The 18749-nt window shown below is 41.4% G+C and overlaps 1 protein-coding gene across 1 annotated transcript in view; it reads right to left on the bottom strand.

The window, feature by feature from the left end:
• Positions 1–18045, bottom strand: part of FER1L5 (fer-1 like family member 5) — an 84888-nt gene extending 66843 nt beyond the window's left edge. The window contains exons 1-7 of the mRNA XM_088151904.1: positions 17977–18045; positions 17790–17881; positions 15780–15888; positions 11993–12055; positions 9816–9878; positions 6387–6417; positions 4124–4239 (exon numbers count right to left, since the gene is read on the bottom strand). Of these exons, the coding sequence (XP_088008030.1) occupies positions 4124–4239; positions 6387–6417; positions 9816–9878; positions 11993–12055; positions 15780–15888; positions 17790–17881; positions 17977–18045 (543 nt within the window). The remainder of the gene's footprint in view (positions 1–4123; positions 4240–6386; positions 6418–9815; positions 9879–11992; positions 12056–15779; positions 15889–17789; positions 17882–17976) is intronic.
• Positions 18046–18749: the final 704 nt, after the last annotated feature.

Genomic DNA, 18749 nt, shown 5'->3' on the forward strand with positions numbered 1-18749 from the left:
TTCATTTATCAATTAATTAACCCTTTTAATTCTCAGTTTATAGGCCTCACAATAATTCTGTTTAATGTTTCTGATTTCTTGTACTATTTCTTCCTTTTCCATTGATCCCGTTTTATGTTTAATTAAGTCCATTTTAGCTTTAATATCTTTTTTTCTTTTTTTTTTGCGGGAATTTCTGCAGCTCTTCTTCCAGTCTTTTTATAGTCATCCTCAATAGTTTAAAGATCTTTTTCTGCATTGTGTTTCTCGTATAGTTTATTATCTTGATAAACCTTCATTGAGTCAAAGGATTCTTTATCTTTGTTCTTGCCAAAAATAAGAAAAAAAAAAAAAGCAAGAGGAGAAAAAAAAAAAAAGAAGAGGAGGGAAAAGACTAAGTCTCTTTAAAAAAAATCCAACTGAGGGGGGAATGGAGAGCAAAGCAGAGCTTCTAGCAGAAAGAAGAGCTACTGCCACTAATCAGGGCTCTTGTGACTAGCTCAAACTTTCCATCTTGATATTTTCAAAGTTGCTTTCAACTCCACTTTCTTGTTTATAGTTACGGATGGCACCTGTATAAACATGCACATCCCACTATCTTTTTAGAAAGCACAGGGTCCTTCAGCATGCGTCACAATGGAAGAAAAAGAGCACTATGTCGAGCCTCTAGATGGCAGTGCAACTTTCTTTCATTTACTTTCTCTTAACTCCACTTTCCCCATTTCAAAATCAAAAAATATAAATTTCTTATAACAATAAAGAAATCTTAGTCAAAAAAAAGGCTTAAGATAAAGAGTTATTGAGTATTAAAAAGAAAAAGCCAATCCAGTTAAAAATATATTTTTTTAAGAGAAAAACATCTTGCCAATTCCACTAAAAAGGGAAAGTTGAAAAAAAAAAAATTCCCCCCTTTTTTTATAAGGCTCAATCTCGCCGCTTAATCCACTTTTCTTCACTTTTAAAAATCTCTTTAAGTTACTTAAGGTGTTCTCTAAGAATAGTTGAATAGTAAAAGTCCATCTCACCCAGTTGACACCCCTCTCTTCCTTCTTCCTTTGGAGCTGTCCCGGCTTTCGCAGCCATTTTGGCTGCCTCTCCTCCGCCGGCTTCAAGAGCTTCTCCCGGGATCAATCTGGGACTTGCGGCGTCCCTGAGATCCGCGGGATGCGCCCTTTGCGATCGCCATCTCTACGGGACGGCTCAGGTCCATCGGGACCGTCCAGGGAAGGAGATATCGGCTGCGATCCTGGGAGCCCAGGATCGCCCGCCGTATCGCCGCGACGCCAGCTCCGCCCTCCTCAAAATGCACTTGAATTTTTTGTGATGTTGTGTTGGACAAGGAGATCCAGGTTCCAGTCCACCTCAAATCAAGGAAAGCTCCTTGGAACTTTGGACCAGCAGTCACTCTCTCTAGCCCAACCTACCTTGCAGGGTGGTTATGGAGAGAATTAGAAGGAAGGAAATCAATATACATCGCCCTGAGCTCATGAATGAAAGGGAGAATGATAGTGAAGGTGCTGGACTAGGAATACAGGTAGTCCTTGCTTAATTACCACAATTAGGACCAGCAACTCCATTGCTAAGCAACACAGTTGTTAAGTGAAACATCACATAACTGTGATGGATGTACAGCCTCACTTCTGCCATGGACGTTAAGCGAATCACCTGCAGTCATTAAGCAAGACATCATATGACCACAACTTGTGATTTTACTGCCATCTTCATGGACTCTGCTTATCGGAAGCCAGTTGTGAATTGCACAAATAGCAATCATGTGACCACAGGATGCTGTGACAGTCATAAATGCCTGCCGATTGTGAAGTGCCTGAATCTCAATCACGTGACCGTGGGGATACTGTGACGGTTGTAAGTCCGAGGACCAGTCATAAAGTTACTTTTTCAGCGCCATCGTAACTTTGAATGGTTGCTAAAAGGGCTGTTGTTAAGCAAGGTCTACCTATAGAGAGGCTTAAGTTTTAGTGCATCCTCAGCCATGAAAGCTCACTGAGTGTCACTGGGCCAGTCACCCTCTCTCAGCTCACACCATATCAGAGGGTTGCTGCTGTGGGGGGGAAATACAGTAGGTGGGAGCACATGCATGCCACCTTGAATTCCTGAACAAAAAGCAAGAGATACATCTAGCAAGATATAAAGTTAACAAACAAATAAATGAAAAAATACTGAGGCAAATATCAAAGAACCAAACCACAGGTAACAGGACTCATAGTTAAAAATTGCAACACTAATGGTTGGAGGATGTCTATGGTAATCTTCCACATTTCATCTTAAAAACGGTTAAGTGGGATTAATGCTGTGGCACCTGTGGGAGTATGCATAGGGGTGTGTGTGTGTGTGTGTGTGTGTGTGTGTGAAAATCAGTAAGAAGGCAGATGGAATGTTGCGATCAAGCCCCACCTCTTTTGAACTTGTGGGTGATGGTCATGCACACACCAAAGAGGTGAGTCATGCACACTGATGTTCTGTCCCCTTGACCATGGTGGAATCAACCTGAGAAATTCAGGATCTGGATTTTGGTATGATGCCAAGACTGAGAGGTGAGTCACCAGTCACTGGTAGGGGAGGAGGGGAGTGTCAAGTAGAACTCCACTTTGTTGTTGCAGGGCATAATAACAGAATCTCGAAAGCCTGACAGATTTTCTCTCTCCCCCTTCTTATACCCAGCAGAATTGAAGCGGGGCCATTTTGAGTTCCTTTCTCACCCCTTCTTCCTTTCCAGGGCTAAGTTGGTGTTTACTTAACTACCCCTGCATTCCTTCTTCAAGGTTCTCTCCATACTTCTCTACAGGGAGGTCAAAAATGGATCATCAAGAACCTGTGCCTCTAGAAATTTGGCCAGCTATCAGCTTTCCACTTCTACACTATTTCAGTGGAAGGAACTGCAGTACAAAGTTTTTTGATGTGGGCAGCCCCAAATTGTGGGCAATCCCAACTTACAGGTCTGCTCCAGTGTCTGCAACACTGTCTTCTACTCAAACATGTAAGATATATTCAAAAACATAACTGTCTTGGCCCTTCTTCTGGAAATGAAGCTATTTCTCAGGGTCTATGATGAGTGACAGGATGCTTTTATGATGCTTATGGTTTTAGAATGTTATAGATTTCAGTTCCTATGAACATTATTCAATGCTGCATCTTTTGCTTGCTTGGCATTACTGTGAACTGCAGAGAGTCTTGCCCCTGTGGTGGGCATGAATATGACAAACAAGGGAAGAAATAAACAAATTCATCTAGGATTTTGTCAAAGACAAGGTTATTTTCTGTAACCAGCTCATGTGGCCCTGTTTGTATCTTCTTTTGCTGTGGCTGTTTCAAAGTCAACTACTTAAAGGTCATGGTATTTGTCTGGAAAGAGGTCTTTCTTTCTGTTTCCTTGGTGAAAATGATTATTGGTGTTTTGTATCCTGTATAGCATTCTGTGTATTTATTTGCTTCTTTATTTTGTTTATTGATATATTATATTTTACCTTTCTTCTAAGAGTTTGAGGCATATGTCGGATAGTCTCCCCTAATTTCATCCCTGCAGCAATAACCAAGTCAGGTAGATTGGATGGAGAGGGAGTAACTAGCCCAAAGTGGTCATCCAATGAGCTTCATGGTCAAGTGAGGACCTGTCAGCCCCACCACCCAGACCAGACCAGGAAATCAACTCCATAGGAAGACTAGATCTAACTTTATTGAGATTGGCCATAAGGGAGGGGTCTGCCTGAGCTGCTTCTGAACATTATCTGGACATTCTGGACTTAAAAAATGTTTCAGCCCCTTTTGCCTAGGGAACAGTTCCTCCATATCTCCATCAAGGTCATCGTCCTTACTCTATAGAACTTGGACCTGGAATCTCAAGTCCAACATCTACACACTGGCTATCCTGGTGAAATGCAGACTTTGTGGCTTGAAAATTTACACTACTCCCTCTCTTCCTTGATAAAGAATCCTGGAGAACTCCAAAGCTTGCATGATATTTTTTGGCCTAATTAAGATATAACCCTAACATAAACTTTTTTACTAATGCCCAACAGAGTTACTTTTCCTTTTTTATGTAACATTTGAATAAGTAGCATTGTATTACATGACCCTGGATGGCAATTTTATATTGCTGACTTTATTAAAACAATAAGATCTTTACCGGTGCACGATCTCCAGCTCCTAGAACACAAAGAGTGACCTTCACATAGCCCTTAAATCCAGCATTGAGATTAACTGGATCATAGAGGCTCAACCATTTGGAAATCAAAGCATGACCTAAAGAAAGGAAATAACAAATAGACTGACCCACGCTTGCTTTCACTCTAAATTGCCCTGTTATCCCTACTGACATCCACATAGCCAAATCTGATTGATTATCCAGCTCTGTGACATGGCTTTACATGCTCCTTGATTGGTAGGAACTACTCTGGTGTTAAGGGTCCCTTTGAACTAGTGGTTAAGACACTGGATTAGAAGCCAGGAGACCCTGAGTTCTAGTCTTGCCTTAGGTATGGAAGCCAACCAGGTGACTTTGGGCTAATCATACTCTCTCAACCCTAGGAAAAAGATACAGGCAAACCATTTCTGAAAATGTTGCCAAGAAAACTACATGGACTTATTCCTGCAGCCACCTGGAGACAAGGTTGAATCGATGAATCATGGCAACAACTAAACTCTTATGCTGGAGGGGCATCAGTTCTACTCTTCACTCCGGCTTTAAACAGAAACAGCCTGAGGACCTGTTCTAACTGCTGAGTTAAAGTGCTTTAACTTTAAGTACGCCTGAAATTCATTACCTCTATTGCCAACCCCTATCCTGACCTGAGTGTTCTGACTCACGGCTGAATGGTGTTGTCCTGATTATGCGTGTGTGTGCAACAGGCAAAGTGATTGATTAAATCCTCTGGCTTCACTGCCCTCCCTTTTCAGCAGGTCCCAAAAGGAAACCCATCTGCCAGTCAGGGCACTGCTGCAGGAATAGGAAGGGTCTAACTGTCCATCTTTAGGCTTCTTTCTGTGCCCTTCCTCCTGTACCCAATTCTACTGCAACCTGAGTTGAATAAAATTAAGCAGCACTTTTAGTTAGGACTTTTCTCCCCATTCATTTCCTTCCTTTATAAAGGCCACAAATGCAAACTTTCAGTTTCCTTTCTTGGGAGATAATGGAGTTGGTCCCATCATTCCACTATTATTCAGTTTCAGCCTTATGTTAAACCACAAAAGGCTAAAGTGTTTAGAAGGCTGCCAGCTCAGTACCCTTGTATGATGGCAGAATTCTTCTGATGACCACTGTTTGAATTTCCTGCCTGCTGATGTAAGGAATGAGGATGGAGAGGTGGGAACCAGTAGTTCCCAAGCTAAAGAAAATTGTTACATTAACATAGATTAGGTGTCTATCAAGGAATGGCAAAGTATCTGTTGACTCAGAAAGATGGGAGGAAAAAGCCTAGAATTTAAACCCTGGAACATGGGCCTATATATAGGGCTTTTGTTCACTGGACTGCAATTAGTAGATCTTTCATGTATAAACAGCTTTGTTCTTTGCCATAAACTAATCTAGAGGAATCACATCTGTCAGCTTTCTGTTGTGAGCTGAGATTTCTAGCTGTATCTGAAGGAAGTCGGAGAGCTGTGGAAATATAAATTGGCAACACTCTGGTATATTGAGTACAATGTAAGTACACTAGATGTTTGCTTCTGGCCCAGAACTATTTGCATAAGGCTAGAAGAAGTTGGTCAGAGGAACACAAAGGGAACCCCTACACTCAGAAAGGCAGCTGAAGTGTATCAGATTTTGCAATCTTGCAGCTGTCCTTGAATGTGGTGGGAATAACAGGGGAAATATTTATTGGCCCTAATGTATGCACACCTCTCATGGAGCCCACTTGGCTCTCTGCTGATTTTATGTTTTGAAATGAATTCTTTTAACCAAGATAATAAATTAAATGGGAAGTCAATGCACTAGAAAACAAAGTGCCCTGTGCTTTTAGTATCATCTTGGCCTCCAAGAATGCCTCTGGATCCTACTTAAGGTAGCTGCAGCCAGGGTTCATCTGGAAAGGCATTCATTCACCTGTCTACAGAAGAAGACAAAGTAAGTTGGAAAAATCCTAGCAGGGGGCAACATATGCCCCTCCTGTTTGGGCTTGAAAGCTAAATCAAGCTGACCTAGCATGGGAGACCACCAGGGATCCCAGGGCTGGTCATCAAAAAGAATCCCAAGAGAAGACAATGGCAAACCATTCCAGTTGTGGTCCCAAAAAACCTGATGGCCATGTTCCTGGGCACTACCCCAACTCAAAGGAGATTGGATCTTTTAAGCTGGAAGAATATCCAGAGGACCAGAAATAGATGCTGTGTGACAGGCAAATGCCTTTTATCCCTCATCCCACCTGGCATAAGGTGAGAATGGGAGAACGTACCTGGGGAGTCATATACAAGCCCCATCTCAATCTGTAAGAAGAATAGCACAAGTCACTGGAATTGCCCAGGAAGAAAGAAGAACCTGATAACAATAACATTATACAAAATGATAATAATTTTCAAATTGTACCCTTTTGGATTTTTTAAATATTTTGAAGACTGAAATTTTATTGAAATTTGAAACAGAAGAAGAACAAGTGAAAGACTATATGAGAAAATGGGCTGAGAACTTTGGACACAATATACTGATGTAACAGTGGGAAAATGTGTAGTTAAAAGGGTTGAAATTTACATGATGTTATAATCTAAAAGAGGATTTTTATAAAATGATGTATGGTTAGTATATGACTCCAGAAAATTGTCTAGAATGTATAAAGGTACTTCAAATTTATGTTGGAAATGTGGACAACACAGTCATTTTATTATGCCTGGTGGACTTGTAAAAAAGCCAGAAATTTCTTGGTTCAAATACATATAAAATACAAAGAATTTTAAAGATCAACAATCAATTGAAACCAGAACTTTTCTTGCTGGGATTAATGGACAGCCAATTAGAAAAGAGCCATGGAATATTATTTTTATATGTGATTACTGCTGTGAGGCTATTCTATGTGCAAAAATGGAAAGACTCTGAAATACCCACAATGGAGGAAGGATTGGTGAAGTTGATGGAACTAGCAGAGATGGCAAAATTAATTTGTTTGCTTAGAGAAAGATCAACAAAAGAGAAAGAGAAAAACGAACTTGTGATTTACCTTTGACAATTAGAAAGGATAGTTTATAGAAAGAAGGAAATTATTATGTAACCTTAGAGAGAGAGGATAAAATAGAAATGCATTTATAACCGGTGTCAAGAAGACTGGAAGCGGCTTCTTTATAATCTTTCTTTTCCTTTTCATTATTTGCTATTTTTCTTTATTATCTTTATTTTTATTTATGGTTTTTACTTTGTTAAAAATGTCTTCAATAAAATTATAGATATAGATATAAAAATTGAAGACTGAAATGAAAAATACAAAATTCAACTCCAGCATGAATTCTGCCATTATTTAAAACATTGTTCTAGAAACGATAAATGCTGCCCCTTACCAGCCTTTTCTCTCTGGAGGGAGCATCCCTTCCAGATGTCTGAATTCAAACTCCCAGAATTCTTTGCAATGCTGGCTGAGGATTTGGGAAGACTTGGGAAGACCAACATCAGATATGTTATGGTATTGGGTGTTTCTGGGGGTAGCGGAGGTTGTGGGGGGGGGGGGAAGAATATCAGATGCTTGGTTGACAGGTTAAACATGAAAAATATTTGACCTGGGGGTAGGATAATAGGTTCTGTTCCTTTCGGGATTAGATTAAGCATTGTTAACAAGGCTAGAAGTCTACCAAATTTGTAAGTCTGGCCGGCAACAGTGGAAGTAGCAGTGGCTCACCTTAAAGACACCAATGAATGAATCTGCTCTGACAGCTCGAGAGTTCAGCACCTGTTTAAGATCATGTAGAAATTCCCATTATGTATTATTACTTTATAATAATAGTAATTAACAACAACATCAACCGCTTGAACACCATCAGCATTGACAAAATCACCATCAGTCCATTGCAAAAGGCAATTTTACTTGGATCAGCTTATATCCTGCGACGATGCCTTGAACCCCTTCAAACAACAACATCTGCCCACCCCAGGTCCTTGGGAAGGACTCGATAGGTGGACAAAAATGCCAAATCCAGTCTAAACATCTGGCTGACTGTGTGAGCAACCATAATAATAATAATTTATTAAATGTATATGCTACCCAACGTCCAGTGATTTTGGATGGCTTACAGATTGTTAAAAACACTTAAAAACAAGGAACAGTACAAAAAAAACACAAAAGCAACACAAAACAAAATAGGAACAAAGAAAAGGAAGTAAAGTGATGTCAATCATCCTCACCAAAGGCCATGTCTTCAGGGCCCTTTGAAATACCAGTAGGGTGGGAGCTGTTCAAATCCATCTGAATAATTTTAAAGATTTATTTGGCTGCCCACCTTACACAATATAACCTTGGGTGGGTAAAAACAGTTGTCCAAAGTTCCTCAGCTATTCCCTTTCTCTCGGAGCTCACATAAAGTGCTTTCTTCTTGGCTGTCAGCCAGCAAAACATGGAGGTGGGGTGGGGGCTGAGGGCTGTCTCATAAAGCTCTCTCTGCTGGACAGCCAACTCCTCTGTCACTGATGATGCAGCTCTTTCACTGCCACCACTGCTCAGCTGCTATTCTGGCTGATCTAGGTCTCTAAGGTGGAGCTTCTTTGAATGATTGGACATGATTGGATTCTTGCCACCAGTTCCTTCAAGGTTGTTCTAGTGAGGTTATACAACCCTACTAAAAACTCTTCATGTCCATCTGGACATGAAAGATAGGATTCTGAGGCTCAGAAGAGGAGTAAACATATTCGAACAGTTCTGGGTGGCAGGTGAGTTCTTACAAGGGTTCCCCAACTGGGCTGTTAGAAATGTCTGAGTGTTCAGAACTCATGATTTCACAATGATCTTGGCTATTTCTTTCTTTTACCAGTTCATAGGAGGGTATTCTGCAGTGGCGGGTTCTCTTGGGCAGCACTTTGTGGAATGACCAGGAGATCTTGCACGGCTGCCTGGCTATTTCAGGGAGTGCTGCAAAGAAGCTGTTGCCTCGGCTGAGATTGGATGGGTCTTTTGTGTTGGGAATAGAGAAAACTCAGAGCCCCAACGCTTTGTACATTTTCAAAAGTAAATCACACCCTGCATGTTCCAAAACAGACTGGCAATGTGTATCCAACGTTTGATCAAAAAGTTAGACATAAAACCGTTGGTGTGGAAATCTTCTCTACCAAATGGAATGTACAATAGATTGAATTTGCCGGATTTGCCCATCCCTTCCTCCTGTATCAGTCTGGGAGTGAGGCCCGTTTCAGATGCAGGCTTGGCTCCCCAAAAATGGCTTCCTTTTTGCAAGATAGGTGTGCCATAATGTCCTAATTAGTAAAATGATTCTTATTCAGCTGCATCTGCTTTGTTCCTTCCATGAAGCTGATTGTCGATTTAATTTTCCAGTAGCTGGAGCTGTTTTGTGCTGCTCTGCTGAGAAGCAATTTAGGATTTTTACACTGAACGATCCCCAAGTGTCATGCTGTCAGAATCCAGGACTATTCCACCCCCTTCAGCTCCAGATTGTTGGAATAACATCTGGGTGCCAACTTTTAATTTGTTGCCCTTCTCCCATCTGCTGTTCTGCTGGACTCAAGATGGTTGTTCTTGGATACCATTTTCAATGTTGTTTCTGTTGCCTCAATGTAGCTTCACCCCAGGCAGGACAAATATTTCATTATTGTGTCCAAAAGGACCTGCAAGGGGGTCCATAATGGGATTCAGGTGTCTCAGAAAGGGCACGAGGAACAAACTTTGCTTGCTTACCTGTATGGTGATAAACTGCTCAAAAAGTCGAAGGGGCGTCTCATTGAAATTTTGGATGAAGGTCTGCAAGAAAAACAAACCAAAGCTTGATGTTTTCTTGGCGTTGTCCACAAGAATGGAATTTAGGTTGGCCTTTGATGATTATTTTAAAGCAGAGACATGCTTTTAGTCATTAAAAAACAAGTGACATTTTTAGAAGGCAAAGAGGCCATCTTTTTCCACAACAAAGTAGCACAGCAGAAACAAAAGAATGCTGAAAAGCAAGGATGGGAGCATTACTTCTGAGTCCCTGCTTATTCCTTACTTTTAAAATGATTTTTCTTTCGGTTTAAGTGCTCCCTCTTTTTAACAAGTTATTTTTTTAAAAAACCTGAGGCTTACTACATGTGTGCGAGATGATAGAGTACATCTTGCACCCCTGAAAAAAGTTTGGGTTTAATCCACAGCATCTCTGGATAGGATTGTTAAAAATGGCCTGTTTGATATCCTGGAAAACTGTTGTCACTCACTAGAGATCATACCGAACCGTAGAAGCCAACAGCTAGATGTGATATAAGGCAAGTGGCCATATTTCCTGATCATTTGAGGAGACCACCATTCGTTGGCAGTGTGCCATGGGTGATTTCACAAAATGGCCACCACAGGAGATGGCTGCCGCATTGAGTTACATGGTTGGCACATATTGTGGAGAAAACTGCTCTTGGATTTGAGGCAAATTCTCCTAGATACTGTTTAGGAGCAGGGTCTAAATATATCTTCTCAAAGATGTCTTTTTGAGGTGTTTTTATATTGTCTCTTTCATGAGATATATATTCAGCTGCCCAGAGACATTTAGGAGTTGACAATATATAGATTTGGAAAGGAAGAAAGGAAGAAAGGAAGAAAGGAAGAAAGGAAGAAAGGAAGAAAGGAAGGAAGGAAGGAAGGAAGGAAGGAAGGAAGGAAGGAAGGAAGGAAGGAAGGAAGGAAGGAGAAGGGAGGAAGAAGGAAGCAAGAGGGAGGGAGGGAAGGAAGGAAGGAAGGAGAAGGGAGGAAGAAGGAAGCAAGAAGGAGGGAAGGAAGGAAGGAAGGAAAGAAGGAAGGAGAAGGGAGGAAGAAGGAAGCAAGAGGGAGGGAGGGAGGAAGGAAGGAGAAGGGAGGAAGAAGGAAGCAAGAAGGAGGGAAGAAAGGAAGGAAGGAAGGAAGGAGAAGGGAGGAAGAAGGAAGCAAGAGGGAGGGAGGGAAGGAAGGGAGGAAGGAAGGAGAAGGGAGGAAGAAGGAAGCAAGAGGGAGGGAGGGAAGGAAGGAAGGAGAAGGGAGGAAGGAAGGAAGGAAGGAAGGAAGGAAGGAAGGAAGGAAGGAAGGAAGGAAGGAAGGAAGGAAGGAAGGAAGGAAGGAAGGAAGGAAGGAAGGAAGGAAGGAAGGAAAAAAAGAGGCTTATGTAGAAAGCAGAGTGATTCACAATTTTTAAAAAGTCTTGGGAAACTGATGTTAAGTAAAGTAGGAAAAGCCCTCCTTATATTCATTTTTGCTCACAGGGAAGGTAGGGCAGGGGTACAGGATGAAATGTGCATCACAGTGTCACAAAGCACACTCCACCTCTTTCACACTTATATCACAACGTCACGGAGAACTCCATAAAGGGTGGTGTTTGTATTGCAACACAAAGTGCACATTGCATCGTTCTGACAAAATATTGTCTTACTAGAGAAATCTCTGCTTATATTATTACTATTAGAAGTAGTAAATAATGAGATGTGAATATAGATGTTTATGAATGTTTATGAAATGTTCTATGTTTTTTAAAAAATATCTCTCTCTCTCTCTCTAAAAAATGCTGGAACGGAATCTTGCCTTATGTACATGGATAGGAGTTTTACCAATTCATACACGTCTGTCAAAAATTTGCTGCACAGCATACATAACACCTCAAATGGTTCTTTCTTTTGCAAATGCATACCTTAAGGACCTGCTTTTTTAAAAAAGCCATAGATACCCTCAAGTCTAGCTCAGCTCTTGGTGGCTCCTGTCCAATTAATCGAATATTAATCGGCTATGTGAGGCAGAAGAGTCTTTGTCTAACCAAGTAAAATGCTTATGAAAATCCTCAAATCAGTGTCCAGAATGCCAACCTCATTGTAATATGGGTTGTTTCCACGTCTGATTCTTGTCCTGAATGAATACTCCCCAATAGATACTTTCACCACTGGTTTGACATTGTTTTCTTGCAGTTGTCGACATTCTATGATTACAACTCGCACCTGCAAGGGGAGAAATGGCTTGTTGGTCACATCCTGCAAGCATCTCAGATGATGCACCATTTCACATTCAGATGAAGATTTTCAAAATGATTCAGAAATTGGTGCAGGCTGTCCAGCGTTGTGGATAGGTGGGCCAGTGGCATGCAATGGAATGGTCTGGCTGCAGGAACTTCTGTTTCTCTCTAGAAAAACAGGAATGTTCACTTCTCCCAGGACTGTGTCATCCCAGCTTAGGGCTACCATACCTGGTCTGTAAAAATCTGGATGACCATTAGATGGCACCAAAGAGATACAGAAAACCTGAACGTTTTGCAGCCATCTATTTATTGTTCAGATTTTTGCAGAATAGTTCTTGAAGTTTTAATATGAGGTTCTGAGAGAGTTGATGCATTTCTGGAAGTGTATCATTGGGAACAATAAGTGATTTGTGGTGTTCTGAAAGCATTAAAGCATTTCCATTTACAAGCCTTTCTTCTTAAAATAGAAATAATGTTTTCTGAAAGAGCACCAACCCTCTTGACACACTTCTCTCCCTCAGGTCTCAAGAGCTGAGTTGTTGCATTACCTGGAAGAGTTGCTTCTTGTTGGAAAGTTCTCTCAGAGGGGTTGATGTTGGAACTAGCACTTGAGTCCCATCGGTTTTCTTCAGAGTAAATTCTTCTATTCCAGAAGGCTTTGCAAAGACTGGACAACAAACTGGGGAGGAAGACAAGAAGCAGCATGTCAACACTTGGCATTGCTAGGGAACCTTCTTCTTCCTGAGCTCTCAAATATTTATTTATTTATTTATTAGAATTATATCCCACTTTCCCTTTAGAAGATCAAGGCAGCATATAGAGCACTACCTCCTCCTAGTTTCTCCCAAACTACAACCCTATAAAGAAGAATAGGTCAAAGTCCTCCAGGGAACTTCTACGGCTGAGGGCAGACTAGAAACTGGGGCTCCCTATACCGAGTCCAGCACCTTCACCAAGAGACCACACTAGCGTTCAGTCAAGTTGGAATGCTCAGGGTCTTCACACTGATCCCTACATTCATCCCAGATACACAGGAATCTTTCCTTTTGGAAAAAAATTTGGTTCAAACATCCAGGAGTGCATGTGGCATGCTATCTGCATATACATGTTCTGGGCAGCATGGAAGCATATACATAACATGTTGCATCATACAAGTCTCAGATCCTCTTTTTGCATTGTGTCACACCAGGGTTTCTTCAATGCCACTCTCATTCCCCAGCCAGCTGGCCTCATCTAAACCATTAAACCATCAACTTGGCTGGGTTCATGCAACACACCAAGCCCAAAGCAAACAGTCCACAAAAGGAGCTTCAAATGGTGAGGGGAAAATATTCTTCCCTATTCCCTTACTCCCATGGCTTGAATAACGGTTTGTCAAGAGTAGCCCAAAGAAAGGGGGGAACTTCCCCTTTCGGGAGAAGCAGCAAATCTGGGCCCTTCATATCAGTGATATCTGATTGGTCTTATGGTATCTCTTAACTGCCCCCCAAATTCTGGTCTGTTGTTGCGCTTGTGTCACAGTTCTAGCCTGCAGTTAACTTTCTTCAGAGAAGTGTTATTCCAAAATCCAAATCATCCTTTCATTTCCTGAGTGATTTGTTTCTCCTCAAAGAAGGGTATCTGCAGGGAAGGGACAAAAAAGTCAAGATGCCAGCCACAAGTTCACATTTGAAGCCTTGCCCCTTTTCTATGTACATTGTATGTGCAGTGCACATTAAAAAGGAACGGTGCTTTGAATGTGCAGTCCTGGCTGCCATCTGTGGACATGCTCCTCTCAGGACAACTTCTTGACTTCCTTCCTCAATAGGTATTTTGACATTTCTTTATTTTTAAGCTAATCCTGGGTGTAAAAATGGCCTAGTAAAAATGAGGATAATTCAGGAGGGGGATGGAAATTATTTTGAAACTTCAGGAAACCTGATTTTTCTGGAATTCTTTCTTGGGATTGTAGGGGGAAAATATGGGCCTTCATACCTCTAGGAGGATCAGGCTTGCCCTAGCAGGGCTGACCCCAAACATTTTTATGATCTATAACCATAATAAAAGATTTTGATTTGATTTTTTTTTGACCCCCAAATCATTATTCTCTGAGCAGGAACATGCAGACCTTCTCCACATCTCTTTTTGTTAGAAAACATCTACTTTTCTCTAAACCCAAACAGCCTATACAAAAAATCAGAAATTAAAATCCATGCAAAATCCAAGCAAAAATATACTTCAGTCCCAAACAGAAATATCCAATACTTACTTAATTTCTTTAAATTGTGTTTTCTTCTGTGCTCAATCTTTTTAGGTTCTGGTGGTGAGAAGCAGATTTTTACAGTTATGATGCACTGAAAATGTAGAACAACAGGAACTCTTTTCAGTTTGTATGCAGGTAAAAGCAAAATCTGACTCTGTGTGTGTGTGTGTGTGCGTGCGTGCATGTGTTTTAAAGTACCACCCTAGTTCAAAATAGATTTCCAAATGACCAGAAGTACACCCACCTTTTGGGGGACAATTCCCCCCCCCCCTTTTTCATGGAAATGTGAAGACAACCTTCTGCTTTGGTATATTTTGGAGATGAAAACAGGGCAGGGTGGAATACCCTCAACTTGGTCCTACTGACAACTTTTCCGCACCCATTGTTTGGAGGAATACAGATATAACCACATCACTGTTTTTAAGACAATTTTTCTGGGCTGTCTGAGCATGTCTGACTAACAATCAGCTCTAGACTAGGGCTCTGCAATGCTTTGGACTGAAAGGAAAAAGAGGGTACTCACGTAGTTCCTGTTAGCGACTCTTTAAAGGCAGCTGCATCACTGATGGATTCAGGTATCCACAGGGTATGGTCCAAACAGTCAAGATGGTGGCCATGATGGTGCAATCAAACCTCTGCCTGTTTTTATGTGTACAAAAAGCTGACAGAGCTTTGACTCTGCATCATTATGGCCGCCATCTTGTCTGTTTGGACCATGTCCTGCGGACAGCCTTGGATTCATTGATAAATTGGATTTATCTTAGCCACAATAAGGGAGATTCTTGACAGCTGACAATATCCATCAATACAAATATGCCAAATGCACAGGACTATAATAATGACAATAGATTATAATAATTATCATTATATAATTATAATAATAGATGAAACACAAATAGACAAAACGTCCCTTGGTAGACAACGAATTCTGCTTGTGGGTATATTTCTAAGGGAATGTAATATGATGTAATCATATATTAACACTTTAGATGTATGTCTACTTAAAATAAATTCTAGATAGATTTGTGCTCAGGCTGCCTAATTTAAGGACATTGCTATTCCTAGGGATAACATTTCTTTTGTAATGTTGATTTACAAATAAATCTCATTTAACAAAGGTCCTTTGCATAGATGATTAAAGGTTTCCTGCTTGGGTTGATACTGATAGCTAACTGCAGGAATTGTTTGGCTGCACTGAGGAGAGGTTGAATACGGAAACAACTTCCACCAGTAAGAGGCAGAAAATCCAGTCTGAAGCAGTGAAGGAAATACTTCAACCTCTTTATCCTGAGATTACTGTAATGCTGGTGAACATCCAATCCTTGTCGTGGTTCACACCAAAGCATTTCAAGTTTAATAAATTATTAAAATAATAATAACTATTATTAAAGTTATTAAAATAATAATAATGATGATAATAATGATGATAATGATAATAATAATAATTATTTCCTTCCTGGCTTACCCCAGTTGGCTGCTGACTGTTATCTTGCAGGCTTTGATTCTTCTTGGTAATCATAACATTTGGCCTTTCAGCTGCATCTGCTAAGGATATATCTGCAGTGCCAAAATCCCTAAAGTTGGGGAGAAGTGGAAAAGTCAGGAAGGAGCTTCACAGAAAGAGATGTTACTAGTAGCAACCACAGGGGTTAATTGTAGGTTAGGCGGAAGAATGATATGACATCTTGGACTCTCAGACAAAGATGTCCATTGTCAAGTCCTTAACTGAAGGGCACGATCAAAGAAGCAAAATTCCTCCTTTCTTTGTGTTTTAATGCCAAGAATGAGAGACTGGACTACAGAATCTTGAGAACTGAGATAGGAACCCCCCTGCCCTGCTTTATCAGTGAGTTCATTACAGTGAGGTCCCTTTGAACCTTGTGACTCTCTTCTTTCCAGACTGTTTCCATGATGGGACTAAGAGTCTGTTTCTTTGATAATCCTGTAATGGGACCCTCCATTTGCTGATTGTTTGTGTCAAGAGATACTCCTCTTTCTTTCTCAGCCTCCCTACATCCATATTTTGTAAGGCATCACTGACTATGCCAGCTCATTGTTTCCATTTTAAGAGGCATGTGGAGGAAAAGGTGAGCTTTTCAATGGCTGCAGATGGCTTTTTCAAGAACATTGCACTTGGCCCCTGGTTGAATATCCCCTTCTCCAGTTGGATATTCCCCCATGTAAATGGATCTCTGCACATAAATCTAGCAAGCCAAAAAAAAAAAGACTTCTGTAGGGTTGTAGATAGCAGACTGAAGTGAACCAAGCACTGTAGAGCAGTGATCTATCAAGATCAAAGAGGACTAACATCAAAAGGAGGCTGTTCCACACAACCAGAAAGGCAAATTTTGTCTGTCTTTATCTGCTATGTGTCAAAAGTAGTGCTTTCTGATTTTTGTTGGCTGGAATGGTGCTGACAATTCGCCTGCTGAGCTTCATTTCTTTACTGGCACCTGCCTTCCACTCCAGTTGGTTGCTGTGCATTATGGCAGAAAGGCCCCATCATTTCAGGTCACTGGTCATTGCTTTCCACAGCCATTTCATCCTGGTCTGCTGGACTAGTGAAAGGTTGGACATTGTGAGGGAATGTATCTACGAGGAGGAGAGTGATGTGGGAGATCAAGGCTGTCAGGAAGGAGGAAGTGCATTCCAGGAGGGAGGAGGAGCAAGAGGCAACACAGTCCATGTGAGAAGACTAAGAGATTCAGGATAGCCACTCTCTAGAATCTCCCAGGGTATACCCTCTAGTTGCAGTAGTATAGATTTAGTCTGGCAAGATACTGCCTATAAGGTGTAAGCAAATAAAGGAACTGTACTCAACTGGAGTGTTTCATTGTTGTTCTTGGGCTGGGCCTGACAGACATCTCATTTCCAGGTTTATCAGTGGACTAGTGAAAGACTGGGTGATTTTTTTTTCAAGTTCACAGTGGACCCTCTTCTTCTTCTTCTTCCTCCTTTTCTGGCGAAATTGACAAGAGTTATAGCAGGGGCAAGGTAAGCATACTCTGGACAGAACATTGCGCCATTGGTGTAGCCAAAGCAGAGAAGGAGTCATGATCTGGAAAGAGATTTCTTAAGGGGCTTCATTTCCATCTAGTTTACATGCGAGAGTCAAGGAGCTGAAGGCTGCTGTGCAGAAGAGCCCAAAATCTAGCATCCCAGTTTTTTCCCACCCACCCTTTCAAATCAGAAAGCACTATTTTTGACACATAGCAGATAAAGACAAATGAAATTTGCCTTTCTGGTTGTGTGGAACAGCCTCCTTTTGATGTTAGTCCTCTTTGGTCTTGATAGATCACTGCTCCACAGTGCTTGGTTCACTTCATTCTGTTTTCAGTGCCTTCCATGTTGGCTGGGGTTGAGTAGCAGAAAAAGATGTTGTGGCTCCTTCCTTCAAGGAATGATTCGTGGCTTATCCCCAGGTTGGCAACCTGGATATGCAGATCAGCCCTTTGTCCTTCTTCCCATGATTCACCTGTTTTGAGACTTGGTGCTCCATTCCAGGAGTTTAACCGTGGCAAAAGAACTGTTATCCAGAAGCTCCTCATCCAGATACCACATCAAAGTCTGCAGGGCAAGCACAAAGAGTAATCAACAATACAACATGGATTTAAGAACCGTATCCAATTCTCCTTCTTTTGGAGGACCTCTATCCACAATACTGTATCCTTCACTTTGTCTCCTGGAGAAGCCTCATTCAATTTGCTCATCCAGATTTCTAGGACAACCATTCCATAGGGTTCAACCCACTTGCCCAGGTTTCTCTCTTTTTTAATCAAAGACCTGATTCCTTGGGATAACCATGGATTGCATACTGATGATGGGTGGGGCTGAAAGGAGAGGGGCATACCTTCTGTCTTGCTTGGAGCCACCCACCTTCGCTGTGACTGGAGTTACACATTGCACTAAACCTAACCCTATCCCTAACCCTATCCACTGTGGTTTGAACATCATAGTTTACAGCTTACCATAATGTAAATCTAACCAACTAGCTTCAGTAACAAATATGCCTGATATGTGATCTGAGCTGTTGCCCCCTCCCTCCCCCAACTGCATATACTAATAGAGACCCCTAAATACAGAGAGAGAATTGCTTTCCAACATGGTACATGGATGACTTGTGCTAGAAGTCCATCAGATCACTTTTAGGACACTTCTGAACTTAGAGCAAGAGCTGCAGGCCCACTTCTGCCCCAAAGGATCACTCTGGGATGTTATTATGGAAGATAATAACATCTTGCTCTTTGCAAGACACCAGGGAGTTGGCCTGGGGCCCTGTCCTATTTGGTTCCATACTTTCCCTACCATTCCTTTGGGCTACAAGGAAACTCTTGCCATTAGAACATTGCTTGATGTTCCAGGATTCTTCTGGTCAACCCTATGTCACTGAATGACCCTGAAAAGCTTGAAGTTCAACCATTCACTCTTGTTTGGG

The sequence above is a fragment of the Python bivittatus genome, unplaced genomic scaffold (assembly GCF_059951505.1).
Source record: "Python bivittatus isolate LINGU-HERP-01145 unplaced genomic scaffold, Pbiv_v1 ctg000680_np1212, whole genome shotgun sequence".
NCBI lineage: Eukaryota > Metazoa > Chordata > Lepidosauria > Squamata > Pythonidae > Python > Python bivittatus.